We start from the raw sequence: 17351 nt of genomic DNA, 5'->3' as shown, positions 1-17351 counted from the left end.
AAGATAACTAAGATTTAATGAACAATTACTTATGTTGAATATCTTGTTTCCCCTAATATTTTTATAACATTTTTTATGTTTTTGTGGCAACTCTTATCCCTATGACAGATAACTTTGTTGTGTAGCAAAAAAAAAAAAAAATCTATATCTATATCTATATATCTATATATCTATATATCTATATATCTATAGATCTATATCTATATATATATATATATCTATATATAGAAGGCTTTTCAATTGGTTTACAAAAAAGAAAACTCTTCATCTATAACCTCACCAGTAATAAAAGTGACATCTATGACATTAATAAACTTAGATTCTAAAGCAAATAAACCTTTAATTAGAGGAAAGAACTTTTGAAAATATACAGACATTAAAATTAGTCATCTACAGAAAGAAAAGGAAGCAAAAAGATAGAACATTGGTTCCATCCAGAGCCCACCACACTCTTCTACTTAGAAGGCTGACTGCTCTCTTCAAACTAAGGGGAAAAGCCAGCACAGGACCTCACAAACTAGGGGAGGAGTTGGGGGACTTGGCCCAGGAAGGTACAGTGGCCTTGGGAATATTGGCCGACATGGCTATGGCTATAAAGCATGCTTTGTCTTCCTCATCTCTCAAAGCTTGGTCATACAGGTCTGGGAAGGCACTGGGGATCGTACCATTGAACTTGGCCACAGCCTCCAGCACTTTCATCTTGCTGATCTCAACGTGGGCTCTTGGGCCCCACAGGAACTCGTAGCGTGGAGGGTCACTGTTGGGCACCTGGCAGTATTCCAGGTACATCTGCTGCACCATATCCTCGGTGATGAGCTTCCTGGGGTCCCCAAAAATGATGTGCTTCCTTTCAGGACGGATCCCCAAGGTATCGAGGAACTCCCAGATCTGCTCTTCTGTGGCATGGTTGCCATTCATGAAGATGACACCCAGGAGCATCTTCAGGAGACCGGTCATGGACTCTTCACTCTCCAGATATCCCTCATCTGGTAGGCCCAGGTTGTTGACAACGGCATAGGTGTGATTTCTGTGATCAACTTCCTTCAGCTCAAGGCCATAGATCAGCTCCATGCGTTCGGAGGCTCTGCGGAAGATCTCTGGGAAGTGCTCCTTGTACTTTCTTCTGACCACCCTCTGCATCGCTGCCTGTGTGATGGGCTCCTTCATTTTGACCTGCTCCAGTAGGAACTGCACCAACTTGCTCACTTTCCTCTCTAGAGGATCTCTGTGAGCTCTCCGAAAGGAGGGTGCTGCCATGGAGGTGCTCACACTTCCCTCCCTTTGGCTCTTGGCACCTTCATCAGACTTTGGGCATGAGACACCTGCCTCAGGAATGCTAGTGGCTGGGGTTTCCTGAGGCTCCTCGAATGGGCCAGGAACAGGGGAGCCCTGGAGAGATTCTCCAGGAAAAAGAGAGTAGAGGGACTCTTCAATCTCTGCTACTGTAACCTGAAAATCCATGAGACTCTGCGTCTCAGTTCTGGCCTGCTGACATTTTTCACCAGCACAGACCTTACTCTTCTCACCATTAGACATGATGATTTTGGTCAGAAACAGCAGGCAGCAGTGTGGGCAGGAGTATAGGTAATACTGGCACCTGCAGGAGGGAGAATAGATGGTGTGTTCCCTTCAGCAAGGACATCCCACCTTAGCTTTAAATTAAGGCCACTTCTGCATTGGCTGAGGGCAGTGCTCGAGGAACTCACAAGGCCTACTTTCAGATCACCCTGTTCCCTGACAACTCTGTGGAAGAAGTTAGTGTGTGCCTTAGGCCAGAGCCACTGAGTCCTACCTAGGTGTTAACTTGGTGACTGCAGGGGCTAATGGGAGGTAATCTGTGCCCTGCGTTTGGGGATTGATGTCAGTTCAAGTCCAGAATCATTATGTAAATTATTGGTCAGACCCAGGAACATCATCCAACTGCTGCTCTGGATTGAAAACTTCCAACCCTGAGATACCACAAGAATGACGTGAGATGGTGTTCTGGCAGGGGGCACTCAGAATTGACATGTCCTGAGTCATCTTTGTCCTGGACTTTAGTGTTCTCAGTACTCTTACAAACCTTGCCCAGTTTCCAGGTACATCCTGAGGGCCCTCTTTTCTGGTATTGACTCTACTTTCACCTTCCTGTTCAGGGTAGGTGGTCCCTCAGTTCACACTCAGTTTCCTTGCTGGGAACTGCTAGGGTCAGCGTCCTCTGTCTGTCTTTGCTTGAGGCCTATCTCCTACTAAGGTCAGAACCTACTCAAGACCCAGAAGAGAGCCTGACCTGTGGTGGCGCAGTGGATAAAGCGCTGACCTGGAAGGCTGAGGTCGCTGGTACAAAACCCTGGGCTTGTCTGGTCAAGGCACATATGGGAGTTGATGCTTCCTGCTCCTCCTTCCTTCTCTCTCTGTTTCTCTCTTGGATCTCTAAAATGAATAAATTAAATAAATAAATAAATACATTATATTTAAAAAATGACCCAACAGAGAAATTGGGTGTGGAGTCATCTGGCTGCACTTGCCTGGCTTCTCCCAAATGAATGATGCACCAATCAAGTGGAGGTCCCTTGTGAAAGCTGCCGTAGGGTCGCACTCTAATCCTCTCTGACCCCCAAATGTGTATCTAAGAATCTTCCCTCTGCTGAGCTGTGACCACACCGTTCAGGTGAACACCTTCCCTTCTCTGTGATCCCGAGGAAGCAACTGAGGGGCTTCTGCCTGACAAAGGCTGAGCCTCCCTGAATGGCGGTGCTCAGGGATTCTGAAGTGTCCCGTGGTATGACGTCACTGGTCCCCGCAACCATCCAGCTCCTCACCCTGAATCTCCCCATGTCCTGGACATCCTCCGTCTGCTGACTGCTGCCAGCCCCTTAGACCGAGGCCCCACCTCCCTGACCCTTCCGAGGACAAATGCAGAACGCGCCTGGATTTAGCCCTGCCCACCCCCTCCCAGGCCGATGTCCGGAGCCGGCATTGCGTGGCTCCGTTCTGGGATGTTAGACGCCATCTTTCCTCATGAGAGCCCCCACTTTCCCTGTAGGGGGCCTGGGGTTTCTCTGCCAGTCCGACCTGAGCCAGAGTCCAGCACCCAGAGGACAGGCCTTTACGTGCTGAGACCACTCCCCATCCCCACCCGCGCCCCTGGGAGGCAAAGGGACTTTGGGCCTAGCAGGCATGATGGGGCCTCCTGGGCAGGAGGCAGGGGCGAGGGGCGAGGCCGGCCTGTGTGACCTTCTCTCTTCAGGAAAAGAGGGGATTGGGGTTGTCCGGAGCACGACTCGCTATCCTTTCTAAGGACACTTGGCACCTTGAGACTGATAGACCTGGGACTTCTGCTTTCGCTCACCCTGGGCAGCACCTTTCAGGTTAGGTTCGCCCACCACAGTGCAGTTCGAAGAAGCTAGGCTGGGCCACTTCCGGTCATGCGCTTTGGGCACCTGGAAGTGAGGCTCTGCTTGTGGGGAGGGGCGCCCCCTGGTCTTGCACATGCGGACCTTTCACTGGCTCCCAGCAGGTGAGGAGCCTTCTCTCCCTGCTGCACTGAATCCGCTGGCCCCAGACAGAGACTTTATTTTCCCTCAGAACCCTATTAGGGAGTGTTGGGGGCCTGAGCTTAGCAGCCATGCCTGGGCCGCAGTGACGGTGCCTCCCTCAATCCCTCTCAGTGTCTTCCCTTGGTTCCCTGTAGGGCTGAGCTTTCTTCCCTATGCTGACCTGAGGACCTCCCCTCACATCAAAACCCTCAGGTCCTTGAGACCCCTGATCTGTGTGCAGGTGCATCTCATCTGGACACACCTGCCTGAGGGATCCCAGAGATTTTTGCAGGGCCCCAGAATCCGGGGGTGCCAGTGTCCTGCGTTAGGCACCTTGCTGTTAGTTCTAACAATTATTCCCATTCATAAATTAAAACCTTTCTTTTCTGATCAAGGCCGTCTATAACTGTGTAAGAAATTCTAGTTCTTCTTAGACTTAGTCTGACAGCTCAGCTTAGGAACTCTTTTGGCTTACATCAGTGTCATGGTTCAAAATGCTGGAATGAATTTTTCTGCAATTACTATTCTATTTTATTTCATTCATCATAGTTCATTAAGATGATCATTTAAAAAGTGTAGTCCTAGCCCTGGCCGGTTGGCTCAGCGGTAGAGCATCGGCCTGGCGTGCGGGGGACCCGGGTTCGATTCCCAGCCAGGGCACATAGGAGAAGCGCCCATTTGCTTCCTCACCCCCCACCCCCCCTCCTTCCTCTCTGTCTCTCCCTTCCCCTCCCGCAGCCGAGGCTCCATTGGAGCAAAGATGGCCCGGGCGCTGGGGATGGCTCCTTGGCCTCTGCCCCAGGCACTAGAGTGGCTCTGGTCGCGGCAGAGAGACGCCCTGGAGGGGCAGAGCATCGCCCCCTGGTGGGCGTGCCGGGTGGATCCCAGTCGGGCGCATGCGGGAGTCTGTCTGACTGTCTCTCCCCGTTTCCAGCTTCAGAAAAATACAAAAAAAAAAAAAAAGTGTAGTCCTGCCTGACCAGGCAGTGGCACAGTGGATAGAGCGTCGGACTGGGATGCTGAGGACCCAGGTTCAAGACCCTGAGGTCACCAGCTTGAGCGTGGGCTCAACTGGTTTGAGCAAAAGCTCACCAGCTTGGACCCAAGGTCGCTGGCTGGAGCCAGCGGTTACTCAGTCTACTGAAGGTCCACGGTCAAGGCACATATGAGAAAGCAATCAATGAACAACTAAGGTGTTACAATGCACAGCGAAAAACTAATGATTGATGCTTCTCACCTCTCCGTTTCTGTCTGTCTGTCCCTGTCTATCTCTATTCCTCTCTCTGACTCTCTCTCTGTCTCTGAAAAAAAAAAGTTTAGTCCTCATCTACCAAAAAATTTTCAGGTTCTTATTGGGCACCCTCTGTGCACATACTGGCAGAACCATTCCACACTGTAGTTTGATACTGTTACCAGAAGCAGTGAGTGTCAGAGACTCTACCCATTTGCCAAGGTGGAACAGGGGGAGATTCTTACACCCAGTGAGCCAAACTATAGAAAGGTGACTGGATAGGGCCCAAGCATACTAAAACCTACCACGATGCATGGGCAGTGCCGGAGCTCACCCAAAGCTAGAAAGGTGAATGGACAGGGCCAAACTGCCTCAAACCTAGCAAGATAATTGGATAACAAACAAACAATAAATAAAACCTCACTTTCCTCCTTATCCTTGTAAGAGCCAAGAGCTTGAGCAAGAAGAGAGATGGTCTTTGAGATGAGAGTCCACCATACTCCCCAGTTGGGGCACTTGAATACGCTTCTATTTTTGTGCACCAGCACTTGTCCTAGAAGTTTTACTGAAGCAGGCAGCTGAACCCACATTTTCAGTTTCAATTTTTGGAAAATCTGGCAGAATAGTGTGGACCTCCGTGAGTTCTGGATAGCTCAGGCTGGTGTCCCAGCTGCCTGTGGCAGGCCGACTCTGAGAGCAGGGGCCTGTGAGAACTTTCCAGCAGCTGTTGACAGCTTTTCTTGGGGAATCGTCTTGGAATCCTCAAGGTTTCAGCCTCCTGAAATACTTGGCTGGTTAAAGGAAATGGATTTCTTGGGAGTAGATAGAATTCAAGACTGGATAACCACCTTCAACATGCACAGAATGAGTCGTCTATCCCTACCACTTGGACTTTTTGCCACTTGGGCTTCATGCCACTTGGGCTTCTTGCTATTTGTGTCTGGTCATGGTCACTTGCGGTATCATTTGGTGGGAGATTATACACTAAGACTTGCTTGTGAGCAGTGTTCTGGTGGAGGAATTATGTATCCAAGTTTTGTTCATATGTTTTCACTTTGTCTGTGGTATTTCTGTGGTTATGGTTTTGGGTTTGTCCTTTCATGCCATTTTGAGGTGTTCTGTTTCAATTCTTAAGGGGGATCCACTGAGCTGAGTTTAAGCAGATTATTCTACATACAGTTATGATTCAAAGACTAAGAAGGGATTGATTTTCTATTGTAACACAGCTTGACCTATATATGTGTTACAGTATGGGGGGAAATGACCCCTAAGTGGTTTCCTAAATTATTACACCATTTTACAGTTAGTGGTCAGGGCAATGGGAGGAAATTCCTATGTCCAGACATTTATGTTTGTAACAACAAGGATTCAGCAATGCAAAGGAACAACTTAATAATGCAGAATAGTAAATTGAATCCAAATCCTTCCCTGATACTAAATACTGGAAGAAAAAGAGAATGAGAAGATGAATTTCTTTAATGTCCTGAACCCAGGGAACCCAAGATTAGCAACAGGAAGATTTCCCCTGCCACCACCCCCATTGATAGATAGTTTCTGAAATAGGGCCCAAAGGGATGACAACCTCTCACCTATATAATGAAGGAATGGTTTCCCTCTTCAAGACTCTTCAGGGCACCCAATTTGGCCGGGGAACATCCCTATCCAGAGCAGGACAGTTCCATCTGAGTCAGTTGCTTATAGGCAGAATAAACCAAAGGTCAGCGTGCTAGCTACTACTGAACCCATATTCCATTTCCACTTCAGATTTAATGAATTGGTAGAAATCCAACACCCCATATAAGTAGGATCCTCAGAAAATGGCAGATCTTATCACTTCCATTTTTACCTCTTACCAACCAAACTGGGCAGATGTACAGGCTCTTCTTAACATCTTGCTAGTGGCAGATGAAAAGTGGCTAGTTATAGACAAAGCTAGAGATACATAAATGTCTCCTTGTCTCCATCAAGAGAATCCCATCAGGACCCCTAACCCCCGCCCCTGAGGCAATTTATTTGACAAAGCCCAGCTAGGATTTGAACTGTGGGGCCTAGCCAGCCTAGACCATAACAAAAGATGCATATCAGAAGGGCTTAAGAGAATAGTGGCTAAGCCCTGGCCGATTGGCTCAGTGGTAGAGCATTGGCCCAGCATGTGGATGTCCCAAGTTCAATTTCTGGCCAGGGCACACAGGAGAAGTGCCCATCTGCTTCTCCACTCCTCCCGCTCTTGCTTCTCTCTCTCTTTCTATCTCAATTTCTCTCTCATCCTCCCCTCCTGCAGCTATGGCTCGATTAGAGCAAGTTGTTCCTGATGCTGAGGATGGCTCCATGGCTTCTGCCTCAGCGCTAAGAAATTGCTCCGGTTGCAATGGATAAATGTCCCTGATGGGCAGAGCATCGCCCCCTAGTGGGCTTGCTGGGTGTATACCAGTTAGGGCACTAGTAGGAGTCTGGAGTCTGTTTCTGCCTCCCCTCCTCTCATTAAAAAAAAAAAAAAAAAAAAGGAAGAGAAAGAGAAAGGGATGCCTAAAGAAAAAAGCCTGAATATGGTATGTGCCATTCAACAGAAACCAAATGAAGAGTTTTAGCAAAGATCTATCAGGCTTATTGAAAGCACACTGATACTGATCCACAGGCACCAGAGAATATTCAGATGGTAAACATGACTTTTATTGGGCAAAGCATCCCAGATATCAAAAGGAAGCTCTAATATTTAGACAAGGCATTAGAAATAAATCCCTCTTAGCTGGTGACATAACCTTTAAAATTTATGGTGCCCTGGAAACAAAGAAATTAAGGCAGGCCGCCGTTTTCTTAGTAACAGTATGGGGAAAACAGAGGAAGAATCAGGACCCAAAAGAAGAAGGGAAAGACACACTAGGTGCCAATCAATGCACCTATTGAGAAGAAGAAGGCCATTGGAGAAAGGACTGCCCAGAACTCAAGAATAAAAATAACTAAAAAGGAAAGAAACCCTCATAATGAAATGCTAGAAAGGAATGATGAATTTGATGACAAATGAGGAGACCCAGAAGTTCCCCTAGACACCTCCTGACCTGTTAGTAATTCCTGACAGGAACCCTGAGTAGAGTTGACAGTGCGGAACAAACTAACCAACTTCCTTGTATATACAAGAGCACCAGATTCAGTGAGTAAAAGAAAAGTAACCAAGAAAAGTTCAGCTATGGTGCCCATTAGTGGAGTGGCTGGACAATCAATCACACAGGTGGTTTTACAACTTCTAGAATGCCAGCTTGGGGAACAAAAACTTTCACATAGTTTTCATTACATGCCCAACTACCCTATTCCATTGTAAATCCCATTGGCCAAGATTTACTCTGTACATTGTATGCACAAATAACTTTTTCCCATTGGAAGCAGAAATTATATGTACTTAGGAGTCAGCTGGAACACAGTATGCAGCTCTATGTGTTGCTGACTTGCCCAAAGGAACCTGAATGTGAACTCTTGCGACCTGAGATCTAAGAGCAGGCTGATCTAGCAGGTGGGGCCAATGGAACCCCTGCAGCCTAGGTTCATTGGAGCAGCCAACCATCATTCATTTCAGAAATCTTCCAGAAGATGGGACAGGCACTAGCGATTCAATGGAAACTACATGCATCTTGGAGAGGCCAACATAGGGGGAAGACTGAGAAAACAAATAATACAATACCAGGGACCCTATTGCCTTGCTCCAGATTAAGGTAGGGCCATGAAGCAGGGTTATATTAAGCCCTTTTGGCCCTGGCCACTTGGCTCATTGGTGGAGCATCAGCCCAGTGTGTGGATGTTCTGGGTTCAAATCTTGGTTAGAGCACACAGGAGAACTAAACACCTGCTTCTCCACCCCTCCTCATCCCCTTTCTCTCTATCTCTCTCTCTCTCTTACCCTTCTGGAGCCATGGCTCAATTGGTTCAAGTGCATCGGCCCAGGCACTGAGGATGGCTCCATGGAGCCTCCAACTCAGGTACTAAAAATAGCTTGATTGCCAGCATTGACCTCAGATGGGCAGAGAATCAACCTCAGAGTGGGGTTCCCTGTCAGTCTTGGTTGAGTTGCATTCAGGGGTCTGTCTCTATATCTCCCCTCCTCTCACTTGGAAAAAAAGAAGAAGGAAAAAAAATTAAGCCCTTTTGAATTAGTTTATGGGAGACCGTTTCAAGTTTCTATTTAAGAAACACCCCCTTCAGATGTCAAACATGATTCAAAAATCAAAATATATCTGTGTGTGTGTGTACAACATGTAAGGTAAACATTAACAACTCTGAAAAAGTATGCTGATTGCAGGTCTGTCTACCTGTCTGAGGAGCCCTTACAGCAGTTCCTGCTGGGAGACTGAGTCTTACTAAAAGGCCTGGAAGAGTCAAGGTCCGAACAGCAGTTAGCCAAACAACGGACCACTCTCTATGACATCCTACTGACAATGCAGTTTTCCCTAAAGCTCCTGGGAATGAAGCCTTGTATCCACCATACAGGGTTAAAGCAAATGCTGCTTAAGGAGGATTCAGATTTTGTTGCTGCTGTTGATATTGTAAGGGAAGCTGGGCCAGCCATCTGAATAAAGTGCCTGTAAGTATTCAATCCTTGTCTCTACCTAATTGGCTGAAAGGTGGCAGGCAGCACAAATGCAGATTTTTATGGTTTCACCTACACGAAAAATATAAGTATTCATACTTCTAGGTAGTCTTTTTTTTTTTTTTTTTTTCTGTGACAAAGAGAGAGACAGAGAGAGGGACAGATAGACAGGAAGGGAGAGAGATGAGAAGCATCAGTTCTTCATTGTGGCACCTTAGGTGTTCATTGATTGCTTTCTCATATGTGCCTTGACCAGGGAGCCACAACAGAGTGACTGACCCCTTGCTCAAGCCAGCAACCTTAGGCTCAAGCCAGCAACCTTAGGCTCAAGCCAGCGACCTTGAGCTTCAAGCTAGCTAACCTGCTTTCAAGCTGGTGAGCCTGTGCTCAAACTAGATGAGCCTGCACTCAAGCCAGTGACTTCAGGGTTTTGAACCAGGGCCCTCTGCATCCCATTCCGATGCTCTATCCACTGCACTACTGCCTGATCAGGCTCTAGGTAGTTTTATTTGATCTTTTTGTTTTGACAGTGAAAAAAAATCTTGGAATTTTGGTAGCCTTTAGCTTAGTTACAGTTATTAAACTGCCAAATTTGGAAACAGCAATTTACAGACTTATTTTTCAAACATTTTTTTATTTTAATGCCTTAATTTCATTTTAGTAAGCTTCATGCCACCAGTGTTTATTTAACTGTCAGAGAAGTTTATAGAATAAAGCTTACAATGCAGTAAAAAATAAGCAAATTAAGTGGTATCTGATAAAATATGTTTTAAAAAGTACACTTTCGTAGGGGAGGAAAAATAATTTTTGTCTTTACTTCTAAGCTCATGGCTGAGACACACCATTCTCCCATAAGAAAAGACAGATTAACAAGAGAAAAACAAAGGTAAGTTTAATAACATGCATATCTCTTGCATACATAAGAGAGACCCAGAAAAACTGAGTAACCTCCCAAGTGACTCAAGCTACAACCTTAAGTATCATCTCCAGCTAAGGGCAGAATGTGGGGGAGGCCAGCCAGTTCTGAGAGATGACCTAGCAAAGCAAAATCAGTCTAAGGTTGTTATACAGGTTGAAGTCATTGCCTTCTTTAGTGTAAGGGTGTCTAGAGATTTGGAGCCATCTTTCCCCTCCTGCTACACACACCTTTACAAATAAAAATTTCCCTTATAAATGTAAATGTCTCATTGGAAAAGTAAGTTTTTTCTTTGGTTTTCAGAGCTTGTCTGGTGTCTGCAAGTGTTAAAAATAATCAGGTCAATCCTATACCAAACAGACATCTTTGGGTTGGCAAATTCTGATTCTTATCACTTTAGAAGAGTAAAGGAAATAATGCCCATTAACAGAATTTCTTTTTTTTAGCATTTCAGAACTAGTTACTCTGAACCAAGAAGTACAATTGTTATAAATAGACAATACTATTGTCTTACAATGAAAGATTGTTTAACTCAGTTTTTAAACCTAAACACTGACCTCACAGACCAGAGCTATAAATTCTAAATGATATTTATCCTGAGATTGCTTACTTTCTTTTATTTTTCTTTTTGCATTCTGAAGAAAATGTTTAATACTTTGTTATTGTTCCCTTAGCTTTTTGAATTTTTTTGTCATCCATAGTCTTGCATCATAAAATACAACAAGTCAAAGAGGGGATTTGAAATGTAATCAATGGCCCTGGCCAATTGGCTCATTGGTAGAGTGTCAGCCTGACATGTGGAAGTCCTGGGTTTGATTCCTGGTCAGGGCACACAGGAGAAGCGACCATCTGCTTCTCCAGCACTTCTTCTCCCCCTTTGCTTTCTCTCTCTCTCTCTCTCTCTCTCTCTCTCTCTCTCTCTCTCTCTCTCTCTCTTCCCCTCTGAGAGTTATGGCTTGGTTTGAGTGCATGAACCAGGGCACTGAATATGGCTCCATGGAGCCTCCACCTCAACTGCTAAAAATAGCTCCGTTGCGAGCATGGCCTAGATGGGCAGAGCATCGGCCCCAGACAGGGGTTGCCAGGTGGATCCTGGTCAGGGCATATGTGGAGTCTGTCTCTCTGTCTACCCTCCTCTCATTTGGAAAAAGAAGGAAAAAAAGTACGTGTAATCAATGTTTAGTAACTTGATGATCCTTTTTACTTCTCACATTTTATGGATCACTACCATGGAATTTTAAAGGTATCTATTTGTTGCAAATGGTATGTTTTTCCTGTCATCTGACTTGGAAGGATAATTTGATATGACTAACTTGATATTCTGGTAAAAATTAAGATAAACCACATGCAGGTATAACCAACTTCCAAGACAATGTGAGTCAATACAACTGTGCCAAGTACACTTGACTGTGTAATGTCATTAATCATTGGATTTTCTAATTTAAACACTTATTGAATATTCATAATGTGCTTGATCTTGTACTAATCAGAATAGAGATATCTTTCAATAGGAAGTTTATAACATTTAATATACATTGTTCACATTAAGTATCCACATGTTAAGATGTGCTAAGGTCATTGTCAATTGTTCAAAAATAATTTAATGGAATTCCAAGTTGTAGTATCTCTGTTCTTTTCTTGATATACTAGCAAACTTAATACAAAAAAAAGATAAGAAATGTTTTCTTTTATTGCTATAGTCATTTAATGCTTTTTACATTCATGCTAAATAATCAAATAAAAAGTTTAACTTAATTACAGGTAAGTATGACCATTTCAATCTACATAAATAAAATTTGTACTCTATGTTTTGGATGATCTTACAAAAACAACAAATTATATAATATTCAATCTATATAATACAATATTTTGTAAAAAGTCTTGTGGCATATTATTTTAAAGATTATGCAGAGTTAAGAAATTTGTTTTTTCTTGTTTGAGGCATTTAAAAAGAATCCCCCCTTCACTACAAATAAGAATCTATGGTACAGAATCTGCAAATCAAAACTGAATAGGTCTTATTTGCAAAATGAATAATTCTGCATTTGCCAAAGATTCAAAAAGATAGTTTGGAAGTGGGAAGGACTATTTAATAAGGATGATCACATGAGTGGCAGGAAAAGAGAAAATTTTAGCTTCTGTTTTATGCATTGGTCCCCAAAACACATTTTGTTTCTCTAGAACAAATTTTATACACCACTAGACCATATCATGAAAGAGTCCAAAATTATATTTTTGAAAATCCCACTGTAGTGGGAACTGTCTCTACAATACCCTATGTGCCAAATTTTAAATTTCCCAATAATGCTTGAAGAGCAGTATTGCATTCATGGATAGCAGGTGGCTTGGACCCATGCAGTATTTTAGCACTGTGGCTAAGATTCAATTTTCACAAACAATCTTTCATGCAGTGAAAGCAATTGTACATATTAATTCTCATGAGTCTGTGGAGAGGCAAACTCAGTAACCACCAAAATGTGTCTCTCTGACATGAGAATTATTTTATTTTTAGGAAAGCAGAAACACAAGGAGAACCTTTGATCATTCTCCAAACTGTCCAAGAGAATTTTACATGGAAAATCTAAAAATTATTACCCAAAGAACCATCACATTACATAACCATTCGATTAAAGTTCTCTCTGTGATCTGTTGTCTCTAGATGACCCAACAGAATTTGTTTACAAAATAGAAATTCTTTCATCTCCCCCAAAATTACTTTAGTTTCGTTTGAAATCCACGACCATTAACCTATTTAGTACAGAATGACATAATACCTCATTTTGTCTTAACATCTTTGGAATTTTCATGTTTATGTGAATTTCCCATATATAAGTATCAAAACTGGTTTTTCTCCTGTTCACGGTCTTATGTCATTTTAATGATTCAGTCAGTCAGCAGAACTAAAAAGGAAAGTTGGGAAATTTGCTCCTCCCTGATAAGAAGCTTGTCAATAATCAATATATGCATTCTTTGTAAAATGAGTAGTACTAATTTTTTTTCTTCTTTTAAACTTTATATTCTTGAAGCTGGAAACGGGGAGAGACAGTCAGACAGACTCCCGCATGCGCCCTTCCGGGATCCACCCGGCACGCCCACCAGGGGTGATGCTCTACCCACCAGGGGGCGATGCTCTGCCCCTCCAGGGCATCGCTCTGCCACGACCAGAGCCACTCTAGCGCCTGGGGCAGAGGCCAAGGAGCCATCCCCAGCGCCCAGGCCATCTTTGCTCCAATGGAGCCTTGGCTGCGGGAGGGGAAGGGAGAGACAGAGAGGAAGGAGGGGGAGGTGGAGAAGCAAATTGGCACTTCTCCTATGTGCCCTGGCCAGGAATCGAACCCGGGTCCCCCGCACGCCAGGCCGACGCTCTACCGCTGAGCCAACCGGCCAGGGCCAAGTAGTACTAATTTTTATCAGATATGCATTCATAAGATTAACATGCCTAGATAGTTTACATATTTCTATTTTTGAAATAAATATTTTATTTTATAATAATTATATATTTTGATCCCAGATAATACCACCCACCTACCTCGGAATATTTTTGAATACAGGAGATGTCATAGAATATGTAATAATTATTGGTCAAAGAACAGTAAATAAATAAAAAGTTTTCCAGTGCTAATGAAACTAAGTACAATTTCCACATTAGAGAACTTGAGCCCAGGGTCCTTTAGATTTGAGAACAGGAATGGGCTTCGTGGGGAGTGGCAGAGGCCTCTCGGGTGGGTGGTTGCCTCACCTCATTCTTCATTCTCCTCACCTTGACTCCATCTAGAACCTGGGCTTCCTCACTCACCTGCTCTGAGGCCACCTACCTGAGTAAAAGTCTCTCACTTCCTAAGATGGCCTAGGTGGGAGCAAGCATTACTATGCCGATCACCAGTGGTAGCTGGGTATGATCTCTAGCACCTGGTCTGTTCTGGGGTGGAGAGGAGAGTACCTTCAGTTATAGTGGATTGTCATTTACACGCCTCTCAGCTAGGACACTTCCCTAGGCCACTGCCCTTACAACAAAGCCCTGATCTCCCAGAGGTGTTCCCTGCCCAGGTCAGCCTGCTAGCCTAGACTTAACAGCTGGTGATGGGAAGTGTCTGAATTCATCTGAGTCCTCATCTGTCTCCTGCCTCGTTAATGAAAGTCTTCCTGGGAAATGCCATATGCCTTAAAACTCTTGAACAATCTCCCTACTGCAGGTCTCATAGAGAATAGGTCAGTGTAGCCAGGACTGGTGGGACATGGGGAAGCTAAAGAATCAGGGAGAAGATTCGGAGTAGACAGTGGGCTGTAAGAACACACACACACACACACAAAACCCCATATTCTTCTATTCCTTCTCTTTAAGACCCGCACTTGGGCACTTACATAACTGGCTTTATTTTTCTTTTTTATCTTGAGAATTTTACAGTACTCTGAGTTAATTTTAGGCAGTTTTATTTACTATCATTCAAAAAACTCTTTTTTATTCATTCATTATTTTTAGTTATGATTATTAATTGAATTTATTGTGGTGACATTGTGTTCTAAAAGATTTACTTACTACAGGAAACATGCTGAATCAGATAATTTCACAAGATCCCGATTCACAAGATCATATTATCACCAGCTATTATATCTTTACTTTCATTCTTCTTATTTCTCATGCGTTTGCTATTCTGATTACTCTGGCTCTGCATTCCAGTCTAGTACTTTCAGAAAAGTATTAATTGTCTGATACCGGCCTGCACGTGGAAGTGAAGACCTGAAGAGGACCGATGGAGGATTAAGGAAAACACAGACATAGAAAGAGGTTGGGCTAGGTGGGACACTGTGCTCTGATGGACACACGATAACCCCAATCCTGGAAAACCCGCTTAGCTTATATTCTAAAGGGAGCATTGTGCTGGGGGGTAGAGGTGATAAATTTATAATGCTCTATCCTACAAGCGTATCAGGACATTCTGAGCCTGTGATAGCACTTCTGGAACTGCTTTTGCCATCAATGCCATGAACAGCCTTCAAGATGTTTTAGTGACCTTGCCCTGTCAGGTCACTCAAGGCCAAACAAGGCCCTTCTTCTGCTTTCAGCTGCATGTAGGCCGGACACATTCAGATGCAGTCACTTTCTATAGTCTCAGATATATTTGCAAGAGTGAGAAGAAAAATGAAACAAGATACACAGGGTCTGCATCAGGGTGGGAGTGGTGGATAGTGTGTGCCCCAGATGAAAGCAGAGCAGGGGTCTACAGTAGTCCTGTCACTTACTACTCTGTGACTGTCAGAATTTAGCAAGTTCTTCATCTGCCAATTATGATAAACTCTATCTTGTAAGATTGTGGGAATGCATGTATTATAGGTAAAGAATCAGTCAAGGCACATACTGGGCAATTAATAAATGTCAGTTATAATTCTTACCTAGACAGTATCATCCTCAGTAGGAATGTTTCTTTTTCTCTTAATTTAGTTTATGTCATAAAAAAAGCAATGCTCCCAGCCAGTGGCAGATTAAGGTCAGTTGAGGCCCTGGGCACAGAAGAAAATATTAAGCCCCTTAAAAAAAAGAGAGACAGGGAAAATAAAAATACATGCTAATCTTATTTTTAAATAAATAAAAATATTATGTATTATTAATGTTGAAATTGCACATACGAAATCAAACTTGATATCATTAAAAAAGTGTAACATTGGGGTTTTCTGGGACCTTTCAGAAGTTGGGGCCCAAAGCATGAACCCGGTGTGCTTGCTGTTAAATCCACCTCTGCTCTCAGCAAAAGAATACCGACTCAGCCAAAAATTTGCTTTAGAATATAAAATTAAATTGCTTTACACCAATAGCGCATTTAGTATTTACTATGAGTTTGGTAGATTTTTTGCCTCCACCTGGTTGCAACTCAGAGTTTCTAGAATCTTGTCAAGGACCAAATCCTTCAGGCTATTCCAGTTGCCATCCCATCCAAACCACCACTATTTTCTTTTTCTTTCTTTCCCTCCAAAATTTAGCCCTCTTTTAGAATTCACCTAAAGATACCCACAATAATGTAATTAATATTCTCTTTTAATGCAGTAGAATCTGACTCCACCAGTTCAAAGGAAAAGGTGTCAACACAGTGCCTTCTGTGCCTGTCAACTCAATGTAGTTCCCCTTTATTTGTCAGACAGTCCAAGAGACAGCGTGTGAATATAACACCCATTTGTGTACTGTATTTCCTGCACTGAGAAAGGAGGAAGGGCACTTCAGATTACTGCTTATTGGCGGAGAATTGTGTCCCTCCAAATTCATGTTGGTGCCATAATTCCCAATACCTCAGAATGTGACTATACTTAGAGATAATATCTTTAAAATGATAATTAAGATAGAATGAATCCATTAGGGTGGGCCATCAACCTTGATGATCTGTGTCCTTATAAGAAGAGTGTAGGACACATAATAAGACACCAGACATGCACTAACACAAATGGACAGCCAAGTGAGGAAGGTAGACATCTATAAGACAAGGAGAGAGACCTAGGTTAAACCACTTTCCAGGTTCCTTATCTTGGGAGTCTAGCTTCCACAACAGTGAAAAATAATTAATTTCGTGTGTTTAAGCCCCTCAGTTTGTGGTATCTTCTTAGGACAGCCTGAAATAACTGCCCCAGGCAGAGAGTTCTTTCTGGGTTAACTGGCGTCCCAAACTAATGCATGAGAGCATGTGCAATGTCCTCTTACTCACCCCATGGGGTGAGGAAGGAATTTCCGCACTGTGGTTATGTCGCATTCAAACCAGAACACTGTCCAGGTAAAGTGAGCTAGACAGCCATTTATGAATCACATACACTCACAGGGTGGGATGGTGGACACCTCATGCCCCACAGTGGCACATGGGACTGCACCCAGGACCAATGAATGAGCAGAGGCTACAGGAGGCTGGGTTTGTGCTATCAAGAGGATGAGGTGACCCCTGGTTCCCATGGTAGCAGGTGATAAGATCATTTGCAAATTCCCCAGACTCTTAGGGAAGGGAAGCTCACTACTTAGGAGTGAGCAAGATCTGGGCTTCATCTCCTTCATAAAGACGGTTTTGGTAGGGACCTTCATCTGCAAGTGACAACTATGGAGGGGAACTTGCAGTCCACAATTTGAACCCTTGTTTG

The 17351-nt window shown here is 43.8% G+C and overlaps 1 protein-coding gene across 1 annotated transcript; it reads right to left on the bottom strand.

Annotated features, from left to right (window-relative positions):
* Positions 1-510: 510 nt before the first annotated feature.
* LOC136386220 (melanoma-associated antigen B4-like) lies at positions 511-1536 on the bottom strand. The gene has a single exon (XM_066357727.1). It carries the CDS (start codon positions 1534-1536, stop codon positions 511-513), a length of 1026 nt encoding a protein of 341 aa, XP_066213824.1.
* Positions 1537-17351: the final 15815 nt, after the last annotated feature.

The sequence above is a fragment of the Saccopteryx leptura genome, chromosome X, assembly GCF_036850995.1.
Source record: "Saccopteryx leptura isolate mSacLep1 chromosome X, mSacLep1_pri_phased_curated, whole genome shotgun sequence".
NCBI classification, from domain to species: Eukaryota; Metazoa; Chordata; class Mammalia; order Chiroptera; family Emballonuridae; genus Saccopteryx; species Saccopteryx leptura.
This window is presented reverse-complemented; position numbering and strand designations above follow the sequence as displayed.

Bases quoted from the DNA above. Each gene is read 5' to 3' on its own strand.
- LOC136386220 (XM_066357727.1), bottom strand. From the start codon at position 1,536: ATGTCTAATGGTGAGAAGAGTAAGGTCTGTGCTGGTGAAAAATGTCAG.